General features: G+C 39.4%; 1 protein-coding gene across 1 annotated transcript; it reads right to left on the bottom strand.

The window, feature by feature from the left end:
- Positions 1-1866: 1866 nt before the first annotated feature.
- On the bottom strand, positions 1867-12804 carry LOC115217214 (ribonuclease kappa). Its single transcript, XM_029786853.2, has 2 exons — positions 12628-12804; positions 1867-2551 (listed from the first exon to the last, which is right to left on the bottom strand). The coding sequence occupies exons 1-2, from the start codon at positions 12703-12705 to the stop codon at positions 2330-2332; spliced, it is 300 nt and encodes a 99-aa protein (XP_029642713.1). The 5' UTR covers positions 12706-12804; the 3' UTR covers positions 1867-2329.
- Positions 12805-18315: the final 5511 nt, after the last annotated feature.

Here is an 18315-nt window from a genome sequence, read left to right as displayed (position 1 = left end):
TTTCGTCTGCCGTTACATTCCGAGTTCAAATTCCGCTGAGGTCGAATTTGCCTTTCATCCTTTCGGGGTCGATAAATTAAGTACCAGTTATGCACTGGGGTCGATAAATTAAGTACCAGTTATGCACTGTACTTGTTTGTCCCCTCTATGTTTAGCCCCTTGTGGGCAATAAAGAAATAAAAGCTGTAAGAACATAGGAGAAAATAGCTTGTGGGGTTTTTTTCTCAAATTCTCTGCATTCTTAGTTCAAAACTTACTGTGGACTCTAAGATCAATATCAATGATTTTATTTACAAAAACAAAAGGTGTTCAATAACCAATACAAGCCCTGCTAATAGTTCCCAGGATAGGGGTGAACTCCATTGCTGTACTTTTACACGTCAGTTTCGGTATTCTGTTCCTTCTCGAGCCATGCCAGGCTCATAAGGACCGGTTTCCCGGTTTCAGTGGCGTAGAAATTCCCCACCTGGACGGGACACCGGTCCGTCATAGGATTACTCATTTTTGCCAGCTGAGTGGACTGGAGCAACGTGAAATGAAGTGTTTTGCTCAAGAACACAACGCATCGCCCGGTCCAGGTATTGAAACCACAACCTTACGATCATGATGCTGACACCCTAACCACTAAGCCACGTGCCTCCACAGTTTGGGTATTCTCTCAGGACATGGAGCAAGATGGGCACAAGTTATGACTAATGTGGTACGGATGCGAACAACTAATATGATATCAAGACTACTTTTCAGCATCTCCTTTTGAGAGGAGTTACGGACTAGGGTGGTCAAGAAGGAGAGAATCTCCAAGGGAAAGGAAATTCCAATTTGAAATCCTGGACAGATGGAGCTTATAAGTGTGAGCAGCAATGCAATGATCTAAGGGGAGACAACTCCAATAGAAAACCAGCTCAATTTTTTTGTGTCTGGGGAGAGTCATTTTCTTTTTGTGCCTTATAATGTAACACACTCACCGGTAAAATTTCCACTTGTTTCTTATTTTTTATTTTTATTTAACATTAGGCTAATCACCTGGTCCTGAAAAAAATTCAGATTACAAACACTTCAAACAGACAGAAGAATGAAGAAACCAGAACACTTTGGAGAGGCAGTGGTTCATAATCTGTAAAGAGGAGGAAGGGAACTTTTCGGTTTGAACGGCAGTTTTTTCTAGTGGTGTCATATGAAATTGTCACCCATAATTATGACCATAGTATCGATCTATTGCATTTCAATCTGTTTTAGGGTTAGGGGTGGGGGGAAGGGTATCTTTTTTTCTTCACAAATGTAAATAAACCCAATCTGTTTCTTAAACGAGAGACATATTCATACGGCACAGAATGTTTTCACCTCAATAGAGGTCATTGATAAGTTGAAATTACAGAAATTGAAAAAAAAAACAACAAATATCTTACAAACTATAGAATTTTCTCAATAAAGCCAAGAGAAAACGATGTTTTATAAACACATTCTACCACTGTACGAAGTTTAAAAGTGTTTAGTTACATGGAAACTATTTTAAAAAACTGCCGTTCAAACCGAAAAGATCCGAAAGAAGAAATAAAGAGATAGGCCAATAGTTGAGAAATGAGAAATGTGGAACCATGTGTGAGGTGCAACATGGATGGAGAGAGAGAGAATGGAAGCTTTATGTTCCAGCTGGCTTGAAGTGGAAAGAAGGACCAATATAAGTGTGGTATGATAAATTTCAACAAATTTTATTTCAATATTAACAGGATCTCACTCCAAACAACAATTACAGAGAAAAATAAAATAACAGCATACACCCCCAGAGAAACAAAATATATATATATAAAGTAAAAAGGGGTTTGGGGTTACAAAAAATGCATTAAAATAATGCAAGGAATGTTTGTGTTTTTTTTTATTATCTTCTTTCAAATCCGTTTTTACTAAAAATATTTCCATACTGAACAAAAAGAAAAGGGGGGGAAATAAATCACTTCTATTGCTCAATTTTAGTCCATTCAATTATCCCACGGTAATTAATCCATTCATTTGAATTAAACAATTCAGCTACCAGTTTAAATTTACAGCTAAAACTTTTCTTGACTATGAAGAAAAAACAAAAATCTGTCACACCCATACACACACACATCTAAAAATTGGGCAAGCCTTGTTGCTTATCAACATTTTACTCGGTTTGTTTTCAAGAAAATCATTTTTCCATGACTGACACAGCACAATTTTTATACACATTCTGTTTTTAAACACCATTTTCTAGTTTACAGCTTGGTTTCCTTCAAAAGCAACCAATTCGCGAGAGGCAGGCCCAACTATTTTGTGCTCTACATCATGTAAGCTCATCGGATTTTTTTCATTAGGAGAGGACGTAACTGGCTCTGGCATTCTGTCGTTGTTGAATTACCGAGAAGATCAGCACTGCTACATAAAGTCCAGCTGCGATGAAACAATTCACGGATGCCTGCGAGTACATATTGTTGATATAATCAGGTTTGTACTCATGAGACTCCCATTCAGAAATAGGTAGATCCTCAAAGAAGGCTGGACTTCGAATGTGTAAAAATACACCCATTAAGGACTGAAAAAAATAAAAGTATAAAGATGAAACAGAAATTTATAACATCTTCCACAGACAACATATCTATATATATATATAAAACTGTAGTTGTGTGAGTGTCTGTCCCCTTCGATTTAGATTCCTAACTACTCCCACATTTTGCGGTGCAGTTTAACCAAATTCGGGTATCTTATAGTCGTGATTCATATCGAGCCCGTCTGAGTATTAGCGCGCGTCTACGATGAGTCTACGATTTTAAAAAATAATTTAACATCATTTTTTTATTCCATTTTAATGCATAATATTTCGTGTGTCGATGGCGGCGGAGTTGGCGTCCATGGTCACACCTGCACCTGTTTGCTTCTTCCCTCCCTCGTGAAGCTGTGGGGAAGGGAGTGTAAGGAAATCAACGTCGTAAAGCGTTGTCAAGGAGACCAGCGTTCTTTTAGAACAACGACTTCATGGCTTGAAGACACCAAAACAGAAATGGCTAAGAAAGCCCGAATTGGCATCTATAAGGGAAGTAACTCTCTAAAAATGCTTATATAGTTATTTCCCTTACAAACCCGAGCAACGCCGGGCGATACTGCTAGTCTTTATATATAAAACTGTAGTTGTGTGAGTGTCTGTCCCCTTCGATTTAGATTCCTAACTACTCCCACATTTTGCGGTGCAGTTTAACCAAAACCGGGTATCTTATAGTCGTGATTCATATCGAGCCCTTCTGGGTATTAGCGCGCGTCTACGATTTTAAAAGTAATTTACCATCATTTTTTTCCATTTTCATGCATATTTTTTTAAAGGGAAGTAACTCTCTAAAAATGTCTACGATGAGTCAACGATTTAAAAAAAAATTTACCATCATATTTTTTCCATTTTTAATGCATTTTTTTGCTATTTTTTGGCTATAACTCTCTTAAAATGATGTATAGTTATTTCCCTTACAAACCCGAGCAATGCCGGGCGATACTGCTAGTATAATAATAAATCTCATGCTTTTTTGCAATTTGGCAGTCCTTACAGGGCATTTTTATATTTCTTCTTTTTTTGACCCATAGCCCTGAAGAGGCTCGTATACATAGATAAGAATTTTTTATAAATTCACTACTGCATGTAAGTCGAAACAAATTGTTGGCTTTATATGTGTCTTTTAAAGATTTATGTTCTCTTATAAATAAATTTTTAGTTCGTCAATTGTATTTCTCTATTTCATTTAATATTTGTACATATATATATATATATATATATATATAGATATATACAGATATATATAGTTAGTTAATCCAAACATGAAAGCACAGAAAAACACAACAACGCAAGGACATGGAACAAATATAGTATTATTGGACGCTCAGGAAAGAAGGAGGGGTTTAACATCTCGTGCGGTGCTCTTCATCGGAAACATAGGAGAAGGAAAGATCCAGAGAAGGGAAGACAGAGGAAAAAAAAAAAAAAATCGACAATGGTACACACGCGGTCACATTTTGAATCCATCTCTCTCTATATATATATATATATATATATAGATAGATAGATAGATATATATATCTGTGTGGAGGCGCATGGCTTAGTGGTTTGGGTGTCGGGCACCATGATCGTAAGATTGTGGTTTCGGTTCCTGGACCGGGTGGCGCGTTGTGTTCTTGAGCAAAGCACTTCATTTCATGTTGATCCAGTCCACTCAGCTGGCAAAAATGAGCAACGCTGCGATGGACTGGCGTCCCATTCAGCTGGGGAACACATATGCCATTGAAACCGGGAAAACTGGGCCCATGAGTCTGGCTAGGCATTAAAAAGGGCACATTTATTTTTTATATATATCTGTGGCTTTGTCTCCCTCATCACCACTCAACAACCAGTGTTGGTGTGTTTATGTCCCTATAACTTAGCAGTTCAGCAAAAGACACTGCTCTAATAAATACCACTTCTTAAAAAAAAAAATGGCATACTGGGGTCGATTCATTTGACTAAATTTTTAACACAGTGCCCCAGCATGGCCACAATCTAGTGACTGAAACAAATCATCGCTTAATGTCCGCTTTCCATGCTAGCATGGGTTGGACGAATGACTGAGGGCTGGCGAACTAGATGGCTGCACCAGGTTTCAATCTTGATCTGGCAGTTTCTACAGCTGGATGCCCTTCCTAACACCAACCACCCCGAAAGTATTGTGGGTGCTTTTACGTGCCACCGGCATGGGGCCAGTCAGGCGGTACTGGCAATGACCTCACTCGAATCTTTTACACATGCCACCGGCACAGGTGCCAGTAAGGCGATGCTGGTGTGCGTGGCATAATCGCTAGAGTATTTGGCTCATCATTGTATGGTTGTGAGTTCAATTCCTGATCGTGTGTTCTATCCTTGAGCAAGATACTTTACTTCTTGTTGCTCTAGTCAACTCAGCTGGCAAAAATGAGCTGCTGTATTCAATTTGAGTACCCAGAACACAAGTACTTAAAAACGAGTACCTATATTAAAACCTGGTACTTATTCTGAAGGTCTCTTCTGCCAAACTACTAACCTATGGGGGATGTAAACACACCAACATGATTCTCAAACAGTGTAGTGGGTGACAAACACAGACACACATATATGACAGGCTTTCTTCAGTTTCCACCTACCAAATCCATTCACAAGTCTTAGTTCTTTACTGCCTACAAGGAGCTACACACAAAGGAGACAAACAAGGACAGGCAAATGGATTAAGTGCATAACTGGTACTTATTTAATTGACCCCGAAAGGATGAAAGGCAAAGTCGATCTTGGTGGAATTTGAACTCAGAAAGTAGTGGCAGACGAAATACGGCTAAGCATTTTGCCCAGCGTGCTAATGTTTCTGCCAACTCACCGCCGTTCCATTCACAAATCTTAGTTGGCCCAAGGCTATAGCAGAACACATCTGCGAACATGTCACACACTGGGATTGAACCCGAGACCGTGTGGGTGGAGAGCAAATTTCTTACCACACAGCTATGCCTGCATCTCTCTCTCTCTCTCTCTCTCTCTCTCTCTCTCTCTCTCTCTATATATATATATATATATATATATATATATATATATATATATATATCTATATATATATATATATTATATATATATATATATATAATTGCAGCATGGAAGGTGTTTACAAGCCACTTAAGAAACACACAAAATCCGTTCGATTCACTTCAACATTTAAGTTTAATTTCTCAAAATATTTTCATTGCTTTGAGACCGCGACCTGTTCACTGACAATTTTTCACGGAATTTTGTCAGTGAATAGGTCACGGTCTTAAAGCGACGAAAATATTTTGACAAATTAAATTTAAATGTTGAAGTGAATCTAACGGATTTTGTGTGTTTCTTAAATGGCTTATAAACACCTTCCATGCTGCAATAGTTTTCGTACCAGCACACAATCTCAGATCAGGTAGCTTGCTATGCAAGTACATCTCCATAATATATATATATATATATACTTCATTTAAAGCAAATAAAGCATATTACTCTACCACTGGTATTTGGGTACTCTTTTTTCCACCTTGTTTCACATTTATGTGTTTACTCCGGTATATATATATATATATATATATACATGCATACATACATATACATGCATATATAGATACATACATATACATGCATGTTCTCTTACATACCACCGGTAAGAGAACCATCCGAACGTGGCCATTGCCAGCGCCGCCCCGACTGGCCTCATGCCGGTGGTATGTAAAAAGTACTCTCTGATCGTAGCCATTTGCCAGCCTCGTCTAGCACCTGTGCTGGTGGCACGTAAAAAGCACCCACTACACTCACGGTGTGGTTGGCGTTAGGAAGGGCTTCCAGCCGTAGAAACATAACCAGATCAGACTGGGCCTGGTGCAGCCTCCTGGCTTCCCAGACCCCAGTTGAACCGTCCAGCCCATGCTAGCATGGAAAGCGGACGCTAAACGAAGATGATGATGATGATGATACATATTTGAGAGTGTGCAAACGTAAGTAATGGTGCATGCATATACTCAAAGTTGTACAAGACTTAGTGAATGGTTCGTCAATGCTGTATGTATGTGTCTGTGAAAAAATGTGAGACATTACAAGCATGCATATCCGTGAGAATCTAATGCATTTGTGGCTGTGGGGTGAAATAACTCCTGGACTAAGTATGAATCAACACAAACAGAACAATGACAGTGAAAAGTGAGTAAATATCTTAATGTGTTTATACGAAGAACTTAAAGAGGAGCAGGTGTTCAACAATGGAGCCAGTAATCTCATGTGAATATTACAGATGATATGAACACCAATGAGGAGTCTGTATATGGTAGGTCAACTTACTAGAAAGAACTGCCAATGTCTCCCTCTAAATCACACTTTACTGTCGTAATAAAGCGAGGGCATATTGGATAATGTACTCCGAGATGTACTACGTTCGAAGAAAAATGGTGAGATGGTCAGGGATGGAATGTCTTTTATCATATAGTGCGGGGATGGCTGTGTGGTTAAGAAACTTACTTTGCAACCATATCGTTTCGGGTTCTACTATAGCCTTAGGCTAAACCTCCACCCCCTTGTGAGTAAATATGGTAAATGGAAACTGTAAGAAGCCCATCATGTGTGTGTTGTGTGTTTGGCTCCCACTTTATTTGATACCAAGTGTTGGTTTGTTTACTTTCCCATGACTTAGCGTTCAAGAAACATCTACAGAACACCAGGCTTACAAAAATATAAGTACTGGAGCATAATTTGTTCTACTAAACCTTTCAATGCAGTGCCCCAGAATGGCCACAATCTGATGGCCGAAATAATAGACAATAGGGGGGGGGGTCGTCCAATTGACTGACAACAGAACTGATCTTGCACCCAGTTTCCCCCACCAAAAACAAATACTCTTTTATTTGTTTCAGTCATTTGACTGTGGCCATGCTGGAGCACCGCCTTTAGTCGAGCAAATTGACCTCAGGACTTAATCTTTGTAAGCCTAGTACTTATTCTATTGGACTCTTTTGCCGAGCCACTAAGTTACGGGGACATAACACACCAGCGTCGGCTGTCAAGCGATGTTGGGAGGACAAACACAGACACACAAATGTATACACACACACACATATATATACGATGGGCTTCTTTCAGTTTGTCTACCAAATCCACTCACAAGGCTTTGGTCGGCCTGAGGCTATAGTAGAAGACATTTGCCCAAGGTGCCACGCAGTGGGACTGAACCCAGAACCATGTGGTTGGTAAGCAAGCTACTTACCACACAGCCACTTCTACACCTATCAATATTATGATTATATAAAATATTTTGCAGGGCCTACATCATCATCATCATCATCATTTAGTGTCCGCTTTCCATGCTAGCATGGGTTGGACGGTTCAACTGGGGTCTGGGAAGCCAGAAGGCTGCATCAGGCCCAGTCTGATCTGGCAGTGTTTCTACGGCTGGATGCCCTTCCTAACGCCAACCACTCCGTGAGTGTAGTGGGTGCTTTTTACATGCCACCCGCACAGGTGCCAGACGGAGCTGGCAAACGGCCACGGACGGATGGTGCTTTTTATGTACCACCGGCACGGGGGCCAGGCGAGGCTGGCAACGGCCAACATTTTAAGCAAACCAAGTCCTTGTATCTATGTAAAGAGTCAGATGTTTTGGAATAGTAAAAATTAGTCTAAAGGCAGAAATAGGAGAGTTCAAATACTGCTGCCAAGATCAACTTTGGTTTTTCTCCTTTCAGAGTAGAAAAGAAAAAAAAAAAAGAGTACCTCTCATGTAACTCAAAACTTTGGTTTCTTAGACATGCTGCCTTGATATTCACTGTCTTCTCTATTGCAGCTACAGTGGCCTCAGCTTCTCAGAGCTTGCTGATCTTATGCAATTCCCACTCAAGCACCCCGACCCACCTAACACATATACCTATACTCTTCTCCTCACCTGTGTTGTATGTGTCCCCTACAGGCACTATCTTAATCACTTTTCTTCATCCTTCTTCTTAGAACGTCAGCATCCTAGAATCCGCTCCATGTTCACATCATTCTGCTTAATCTTGCAGGACCTACAAAGGCCATGGGTACAGCTCTCTCCTCTTCTCCTCACTATCCATTCTCTTTCCTTATAAAGAACAAGGTCAAGGTCAGTGTATAACAAGTATGGAACGTTAGGGGTCACTTAATGATTCCTCTGCAAGACATACCAGTTGTAGGAGTTTATAGAATTATATTATGTATAGCCTTTCCTTTCCCAGGACAGGAGAGTATCATTTTTAGAGATATTTGGCCACTATTTCTAGTAAGCCAAGCAAACACACACATATAATATATAAATATATATATATATATATATATATATATATATTATATATATATATATATATATATATATATATATATAAGGCGGCGAGCTGGCAGACACGTTAGCGCGCCGGGCGAAATGCTTAGCGGTATTTCGTCTGTCGTTACGTTCTGAGTTCAAATTCCGCCGAGGTCAACTTTGCCTTTCATCCTTTCGGGGTCGATAAATAAAGTACCAGTTTCGCACTAGGGCCATATAATCGACTCAATCCCTTCGTCTGTCCTTGTTTGTCCCCTCTATGTTTAGCCCCTTGTGGGCAGTAAAGAAATATATATATATATATATATAGGGCACAGGAGTGGCTGTGTGGTAAGTCGCTTGCTGACCAACCACATGGTTTAGTCCCACTGTGTGTCACCTTGAGCAAGTGTCTTCTACTATAGCCTCGGGCCGACCAAACCCATGTGATTGGATTTGGTAGACAGAAACTGAAAGAAGCCCGTCGTATATATATGTGTTTGTGTTTGTGTGTTTACGTCCCCGTAACTTAGCGATTCGGCAAAAGAGACCGATAGAATAAGTACTAGGCTTACAAGGAATAAGTCCTGGGGTCGATTTGCTCGACTAAAGGCGATGCTCCAGCATGGCCACGGTCCAATGACTGAAACAAATAAAAGAATATATCCTCATTATCGTTTAGTGTCCATTCTCCATGATGGGGTGAACGGTTTGACAAGAGCTGGGCAAGCCTCAGAGCTACATCTGCCTTCTTTGGCATGATATGAATGGATAAATAAAGTATGCATGTATATACACACACTTTTATCCAACTTCCCACTAATAAAAGAATTGAAAACTACAGTTGATACAGAGTATTGTTATATTTGTTAAGTATGTATAAACTGTGTGTGCACAAGTCTATACATATGTATGTATAGACTATGTAAATGATTTTAAAATTCATAGGAAAGTTGGTGGTGAAAAAAAATGCAGAGATCGAGTTTCATGAATAAAATTAAATCGAACAGATAGATATAGGTAGACAGATATATAAGATACTAGCAGTATCGCCCGGCGTAAATTTTTTTTAAATCGTTGACTCATCGTAGACATTTTAAGAGAGTTACTTCCCTTATATAATAGCGAAAAAATATGCATTAAAATGGAAAAAAATTATGGTAAATTTTTTTTTAAATCGTAGACTCATCGTAGACGCGCGCTAATACCCAGAACGGCTCGATATGAATCACGACTATAAGATACCCGGTTTTGGTTAAACTGCACCGCAAAATGTGGGAGTAGTTAGGAATCTAAATCGTAGGAGACAGACACTCACACAACTACAGTTTTATATATAAAGATATAGATTTGCAGTTAGATACGTAGGTAAACAGATACAAATAAATATGCAGATAAAGAGACAAGCAGGCTGAAAGACAATTATGCAGATTCGTAAGTAAATAGATACATAAACAGAATAGAGACTGACAAAGACAAGGCAACGGGATTCGACAAAAAACCATCCCACAAGTGTCTTCTAACAAGAAACAAAAGAAAAGGACTTTTAACATAATTACAAAGCTATGCATTTGTGGTGGTGGTAAATGTATCAATTGTAGTTATTTTATCCACAATGGACGAACGAAGGCACTTTAAAACCGACTCCGTTGACGTTTCGCCTTGTAACAGAAGGATGAAATAGGACACCGTGATGCCTTAAAGGTCTCGTGGTTCACCATTTAATCTTGATTCTGAGAGGTCTATATAGGACAGTGACTGTAGTGTATATCAGTTTGTACTATAATATAATCAGCTACCTATTATTACAATACATATTTCTTTACTACCCACAAGGGGCTAAACACAGAGAGGACAAATAAGGACAGACAAACAGATTCAGTCGATTATATTGACCCCAGTGCGTAACTGGTACTTAATTTATCGAACCCGAAAGGATGAAAGGCAAAGTCGACCTTAATACAATTTAGTCAATAATACCGTAACTGCTTTGATTTAAATAGTATAGATTTAATAGAATACACCAATACATATCATTGTAATTTATAAGAATTGAAACCCGACAATAAAGAGACACAATCGCATACTCTGTGAGAAATAGCATCCAAAACTCCCTCAAATTACACACTACGATATAATGTAGAACGAGATATAATGTCTGGGGGAAGAGGTCGTGATATAAGTAAATAAATAGAAATTAGGGGATGGTGTTAGGTCTATTTGATGCGAAGTTAGGTCGATTGGTGGTTAAAAAACACGACACTGAAATATTTACAATGCAATTAGCATGTGGTGGGTATGGGGGTATTTGAATGTTATAAATTGGTCGTGTGAATTGTGTATAGGAAGTTGTTTGTTGCTGTTGTTTAGCTAACAAGTCTTGATTTCAGACATAGTTATTTTTTAGGGCAGGGATGGGCAACTTTTCGTCAACTGGGGGGCCACATCGTACCATTTCTAAATGGGAGAGGGTAACACGATAAAACATATATGCATGAAATAAACTTGCCCACTTTACACTGAATGTTTTTGCAGTTCTTCTTAATTTTATTTGTCTTAGTATGAAAGTTTACATTAAGCTGGTATATCTTTCATTGTTTCCTAATGATAATTAGTAATGATGATTACTAGTGTAAATAAATTAGTTTAGAATATTGAGGTAAAAAAAAAAAAAGAAAATTCATTAATATTTTATTAAAGAACAAATTTCATCATCTGTATCAACGAGATTTTAGCACATTCACATTCTTTACCATATTTTCAATATTAGGTAGAATTTAAGATGTCGTTTCTCTTAGGTTGTGCTGCATATTAGTAACCGAGTAACTCGTCGAGGGCCGCATGCGGCCCGCACGTTGCCCATGCGGCCCGCACGTTGCCCATGCATGATTTGGGCAACATTTCCTAATGTGTCCTTCCTGTTTAAGACGGTAGTGTATGACTGTGTAAAGTGCAGTTGGTATTTCTAGCAGATCGACTGACCACTTAGAATCGCTGCCCTATATTTATTCACAGATAAAATTTATAATACCCGGAGGTTAAAAACCAAGCCTACTATACTACAGTAATTATGGTGCTACACACACACACATATATATATATATATATATATAGGTACTACTAGCGAACAGTGGTCCCGGTGCGCACACGCGCAGTCGCGCATCCACGCCAGCTAGTCATGACTAGTCGATCCTTACTTTGTGTTTTGGTGTTATTTACTTTGTTTAAAAAAATTATTTATTTTCTGTTTTATTTACTTTGCTTTGTAGACGTTGTAGGATCGAGTAGTCACGACTAGCTAGCGCGGATGCGCGACTGCGCGCGCGCACCGTGACCACTGTTCGCTAGTAGTACCATATATATATATAGAATAAGACGGTTTAGTTCACTGGTGATCTAAACGAATAAGTACACACAGATAGATAGATAGATAGGTACATACATACATACATACAGTGAAAGAGAATGTATTATGTGGGGGGGTCAAAGTTCGCATGTAGGAGGAACATTTCACCCCCAACCATTTTTTCAGTTAATTTATGTCAACTGTCAAGGCAAAGCCACTCTATCGTATTCACCCTAATCTTCGAAGGAACGAAAAATATAAACCTATTCCTATATATATATATATATAAAGAAGAGACTAAAAGAAGAATTGTTAAATCAGTGGAGAAATAATTATAGTTATATCTTAACATGCTAATAACAGTAGCAGGAACCAAGGTTGACAAAGTACTTGAACTATTTAGGAGAAAAATAAATTCTAAAATACGTAAGTATACGTAAACTATAAACATTATTAGTCACTTACCAACATAACGATACCCCAAACACTGATAACGATGCCACAAACTGACAATTTAGGGCCGCAAACCGGACAGGAAAACATGGTTGAATGATGAAGTTTATGGATCAGGCTATGAAGAAGAATATTCCCAACCTTAGAATCCTACGACGATATGTTACTATCATGTGACTAAGACATGTGACCAAACATAATCGGAGACCGGAAGTGACTACTGTAATCACGTGACTAAAACCTATGTCAGATTCTGGCTTTCATATTTTACAATGCTTCTTCTCTACGTAAGAGGTTTTATAGCGAGGCTGAATTTTAAACCCAAGGAACATACACATTTGTATTTGTTATCCAAGAAGAATGTTCGTGAAATTTGATTTTTTAAATGTTTGAAGTATTTCTTAAATTTGGTTTATGAAATCGGGGAAGATGGAGCCAAGCTTGTGATCAAAGGTAAATAACTCTGATGAAAGGAGTTACCTACCTTGAATTATTAAAATGTAAGCGTTTTTATATTCTTTTCTTCTGTAGGCAGAAGGCCCAAAATTTTGGGGGAAAGGCCAGTTGATTAGATTGACCCCAGTAGGCAAATAGTACTTAATTTATCGACCCTGAAAGGATGAAAGGCAAAGTCGACCTCGACGGAATGTGAACTCGGAACGTAAAGACAGACGAAATACCTATTTCTTTACTGCCCACAAGGGGCTAAACACAGAGAGGACAGCCAAACGTATTAAGTCGATTATATCGACCTTAGTGCTTAACTGGTACTAATTTTATCGATCCCGAAAGGATGAAAGCCAGACAAACAAGGACAGACAAACGGATTAAGTCGATTATATCGACCCCAGTGCGTAACTGGTACTTATTTAATCGACCCCGAAAGGATGAAAGGCAAAGTCGACCTCGGCGGTTTTTGAAGTCAGAACGTAAAGACAGACGAAATACCTATTTCTATTTCTTTACTACCCACAAGGGGCTTAACACAGAGAGGACAGACAAACGGATTAAGTCGATTACATCGACCCCAGTGCGTAACTGGTACTTACTTAATCGACCCCGAAAGGATGAAAGGCAAAGTCGACCTCGGCGGAATTTGAACTCAGAACGTAAAGACAGACGAAATACCTATTTCTATTTCTTTACTACCCACAAGGGGCTAAACACAGAGAGGACAAACAAGGACAGACAAACGGATTAAGTCGATTATGTGGAGCCCAGTGCGTAACTGGTACTTATTTAATCGACCCTGAAAGGATGAATGGCAAAGTCGACCTCGGCGGAATTTGATCTCAGAACGTAACCGCAGACGAAATACCGCTAAGCAATTCGTCCGGTGTACTAACGATTCTGTCAGCCATATCTAATGACTGGATCACTGTCTCAAGTGTAGTAAGCTTACGAAGAACGGAGATTGCAATTCAGTAGCGTTTTCATTCCCCTCCCTCATTTCCCTACAGTATAGGGAACCTTTTGTGCTCATTCGAAAACAAAGGTTTAGCTGATGAAATGAGGGAACCTAGTCGAAGTCACTCGACTTGCTAAAATTAGCAAGCAAATCTCCCTCAAATCGCTGACAATGAAAACAGATATTGGATAATATAGTCCTAGATATGTGGAGGCGCGCGGTTTAGTGGTTAGGGTGTCAGCATCATGATGGTAACATTGTGGTTTCGATTCCTGGACCGGGCGACGCGTTGTGTTCTTGAGCAAAACACTTCATTTCACGTTGCTCCAGTCCACTCAGCTGGCAAAAATGAGTAACGCTGCGATGGACTGGTGTCCTGTCCAGCTGGGGAGCACATACGCCATAGAAACCGGGAAACCGGACCCATGAGCCTGGCTAGGCTTTAAAGGGGCACACTGCGATGGACTGGCGTCCCGTCCAGCTGGGTGGCGGGGGAAGGGGCACATACGCCATAGAAACCGGGAAACCAGGTCCATGAGTCCAAGGTATAATATGCTCGACAAAAAAATACTAGAACATAATCTATTGTGTGATTAATTATTCAGACCTGCTAGAAATAGCAGAGAAATCTCACTCAAATTGCATCTTGCTCTCAATGAAAGATATATTGGATAACTAGCAGTATCGCCCGGCGTTGCTCGGGTTTGTAAGGGAAATAACTATATAAGCATTTTTAGAGAGTTATAGCCAAAAAATAGCAAAAAAATGCATTAAAAATGGAAAAAAAATGATGGTAAATTTTTTTTTTAATCGTAGACTCATCGTAGACGCGCGCTAATACCCGGAAGGGCTCGATATGAATCACGACTATAAGATACCCGCTTTTGGTTAAACTGCACCGCAAAATGTGGGAGTAGTTAGGAATCTAAATCGTAGGAGACAGACACACAACTTTAGTTTTATATATAAAGATATAGCCCTAGATATACTAGGCCGGGGGAAAAAGAAGGATTACTAGAACGTCTTTTGTTGTAGATATCATTGATTATTCAGACATACTTGAAATGACAAACAAATGTCCCACAAATCGCACCCTATCGTCAATGAAAGTATACAATGGATTATGAAATCCTAGATAAACTCTCTCTCTCTCTCTTTCTCTCTTTACTCTTTTACTTGTTTCAGTCATTTGACTGTGGCCATGCTGGAGCACCACCTTTTAGTCGAGCAAATCGACCCTAAGACTTATTCTTTGTAAGCCTAGTACTTATTCTGTCGGGTCTCTTTTGCCGAACCGTCAAGTTACGGGGACGTAAACACACCAGCATCGGTTGTCAAGTGATGTTGGGTGGGGACAAACACAGACACACAAACATATACACACACATATATATACGTATATACGACGGGCTTCTTTCCGTTTCCGTCTACCAAATCCACTCACAAGGCTTTGGTCGGCCCAAGGCTATAGTAGAAGACACTTGCCCAAGGTTCCACGCAGTGGGACTGAACCCGGAACCATGTGATTGGTAAGCAAACTACTTACCACACAGCCACTCCTACGCCTATATACTATGTCCGATAAGCAAAAACAGATTTGCTAGAATTTCATTTATTGTAAATGTAACTGATTATTCAGACTTGGGGTTAAACAATAGCTAAAACAAATATTTAGTTTGTTCTGACTTAAATTCCACTGAGGTGAATATAGGCGCAGGAGTGGCTGTGTGGTAAATAACTTGCTTACCAACCACATGGTCCCCGGTTCAGTCCCACTGCGTGGCATCTTGGGCAAGTGTCTTCTACTATAGCCTCGGGCCGACCAAAGCCTTGTGAGTGGATTTGGTAGACGGAAACTGAAAGAAGCCCATCGTATATATGTGTGTGTATGTTTGTGTGTCTGTTTGTCTCCTTAGCATTGCTTGACAACCGATGCTGGTATGTTTACGTCGCCGTCAATTAGCGGTTCGGCAAAAGAGACCGATAGAATAAGTACTGGGCTTACAAAGAATAAGTCCCGGGGTCGCTTTGCTCGACTAAAGGCGGTGCTCCAGCATGGCCGCAGTTAATGACTGAAACAAGTATAAGAGTAAAGAGTATAGCTCATACCTTTTCAATCGTCTAAGAAGCGATGGTGAGGCGGTCGCCCATAAAATAAGCACTATAATACAGTGTTCAATTCATAACAATTCTCTGTTATGAGAAGTTGAAAAACTTGATCAATCATTTGCTTTCCCAAAGTATTTTCATAAGTTTGTACTAAACGTCCATGTTTATTTTCAGACTTTTCGTTAGCCCGTGTTTCACACATTCTGAGTAACAGAAACCTTTCTTTTCATAAGTTCCGTTTTAAGCCAAGCTACTTTGGTGGTCGAGAAAAACTGGAAATGTGTATGGACACCAGTATTACATGTCATACTCAGGACGTGCAGAGGATTAGTTTTACTGCTCTCTGTATCGAGGAAAACCCTTGTCAGGGTCGACTTTACCTTTTATTTAATTTGGGAACTATCGAATGTTTCTTTTATCTTCTCTTTTACAGCAGCCATGCTGGGCCACCATCTTGAAGAGTTTTAGCCGAAACAAATCGGTTTTTCGTTGCTTTTTGTAAAAGTTTGGTATTTATTGTAACGTTTTCCTTTGTCGTAAACAAACCAACCTTAGTTACCAAGCGGCGAGGAGGAAGAACAAACAAACACAAAACTACACATACGTACATGATTGATATAAGGGGGAAAAAACATTGATATACAAAATATACATAAAATATATGATGTGAAGTATATAAAAATTTATATAATGAGCAAGCTATAAAAATATACAATATATAAAAATTAGTGAGAAAAAGGCAGATATACAGTAAATATATAATTACACATTTATTGGATGGCCGTTGACTCTCAAGAGTTCCTCCGCCCTTTGACGGGTTTTGTTTTTCATCCCGCAGGGTGTCCAAAAAACACCCTCCTCACCAAGCAAGCTTGGTGGGGTTGCCGCTTTAGTCGCCGACGGCCCGACCATGCAACAGGTTGTACTGGGTTACATGTTACCAGTATCACTCAACATACGAGACAGCCTCTCTGGGATGTTGTTTATACTTTCTGCAAACCCCTTGTCATTCATTTTAAGGAAGTCAGATGTATGTCTCACTGGTTCACAAGGAAACAGAAATACCAAAATTACACACTGTTTCTGTGTGGATGACTTAAAACTTTATGCAAAGAATATGCATGAGATGCAAAAGATCCTTGACCTACAAAATTCTCAAAGGAAGTAGGTTTGGAGTTTGGTCAGGATAAATGTTGATATATGGTTGTGAAAAGGGGGAGAACTATAGACCAGACTAGTAACATCTCCATCAATGAATGTGGCATCATATCCCTTCGGCCACATCTTTTAACCACAAAGCGTCGAAGTGCATCACTTGACCAAGTTTGCATACATGCAGCTGATGACATCATAAGACTTGGAAGGCAGCTCCTTGAGCAGCATTTCTTGTCTGATAACCTTAAATACATGCCCAAAGAAGTTGCACAACTCAGCTACAACTTATCATGAGATGAAAGGATGAGCCTATATGAGCAGAAGACTATGCATGGATATGTTAGTAGAAGGCTTCGAGATGATAGCAACATTGATCATCAAAGCAGTCTATCATGGACCAACAACCAGATTACTACCTCCTACTTTGAAGGGTATGAGTTTGCAATATAGTGGCAGGAAATATCAACCAAATACCCGATGCACAAAAGGGACAGAAGTGCAAGAAAAGCAGTAAAATATGACAACTGATGCAGGTTTTGTGAAGTTAACACCGAAGATATCACCTACATCATAAGCAGTTGTCTGAAAATGTCATCACGGTATTATCTATCGGTGAGATATGACGTTGTAGCTAGGACGCTCTGAATTGAAATCCGTCGGAAGGATAACCTCGAGGACAAAGAAATAAGAACCCAAAATATGGTAGAAGCCATAGCCACTCATAATAAAAAGGAATACTGGTGGAATGTACCAGTGAAGACCTCAATAACATGTAAGCACAACAGACCTAAATATAATGATTTGGGATAGAGAAGAGAAACTGTGTACAGTTGTGGAAATTAGCTGATGTTAATATAAAGCTGAAGATCAGTGAAAAAGAGAACACCTATGCTGAACTATTGAGAAATCTGCGGTTACTCTATCCAGATTACAAGTTCAGGTTTATACCAGTAATTATGGGGGCACGGGCATATGTAACACACTGCCAATAATACCAATCTTGAGAAATTAGGCTTCTCAAAACCAGA

Source organism: Octopus sinensis, linkage group LG11 (genome assembly GCF_006345805.1).
Source record: "Octopus sinensis linkage group LG11, ASM634580v1, whole genome shotgun sequence".
NCBI classification, from domain to species: Eukaryota; Metazoa; Mollusca; class Cephalopoda; order Octopoda; family Octopodidae; genus Octopus; species Octopus sinensis.
This window is presented reverse-complemented; position numbering and strand designations above follow the sequence as displayed.

Excerpts from the sequence above, each read along its gene's own strand:
- LOC115217214 (XM_029786853.2), bottom strand. The coding sequence starts at position 12,705 with ATGTTTTCCTGTCCGGTTTGCGGCCCTAAATTGTCAGTTTGTGGCATC. Across the intron at positions 2,552-12,627 it reads TTTGGGGTATCGTTATGTTG|TCCTTAATGGGTGTATTTTT; the intron begins GTAAGTGACTAA and ends TATTTTTTTCAG.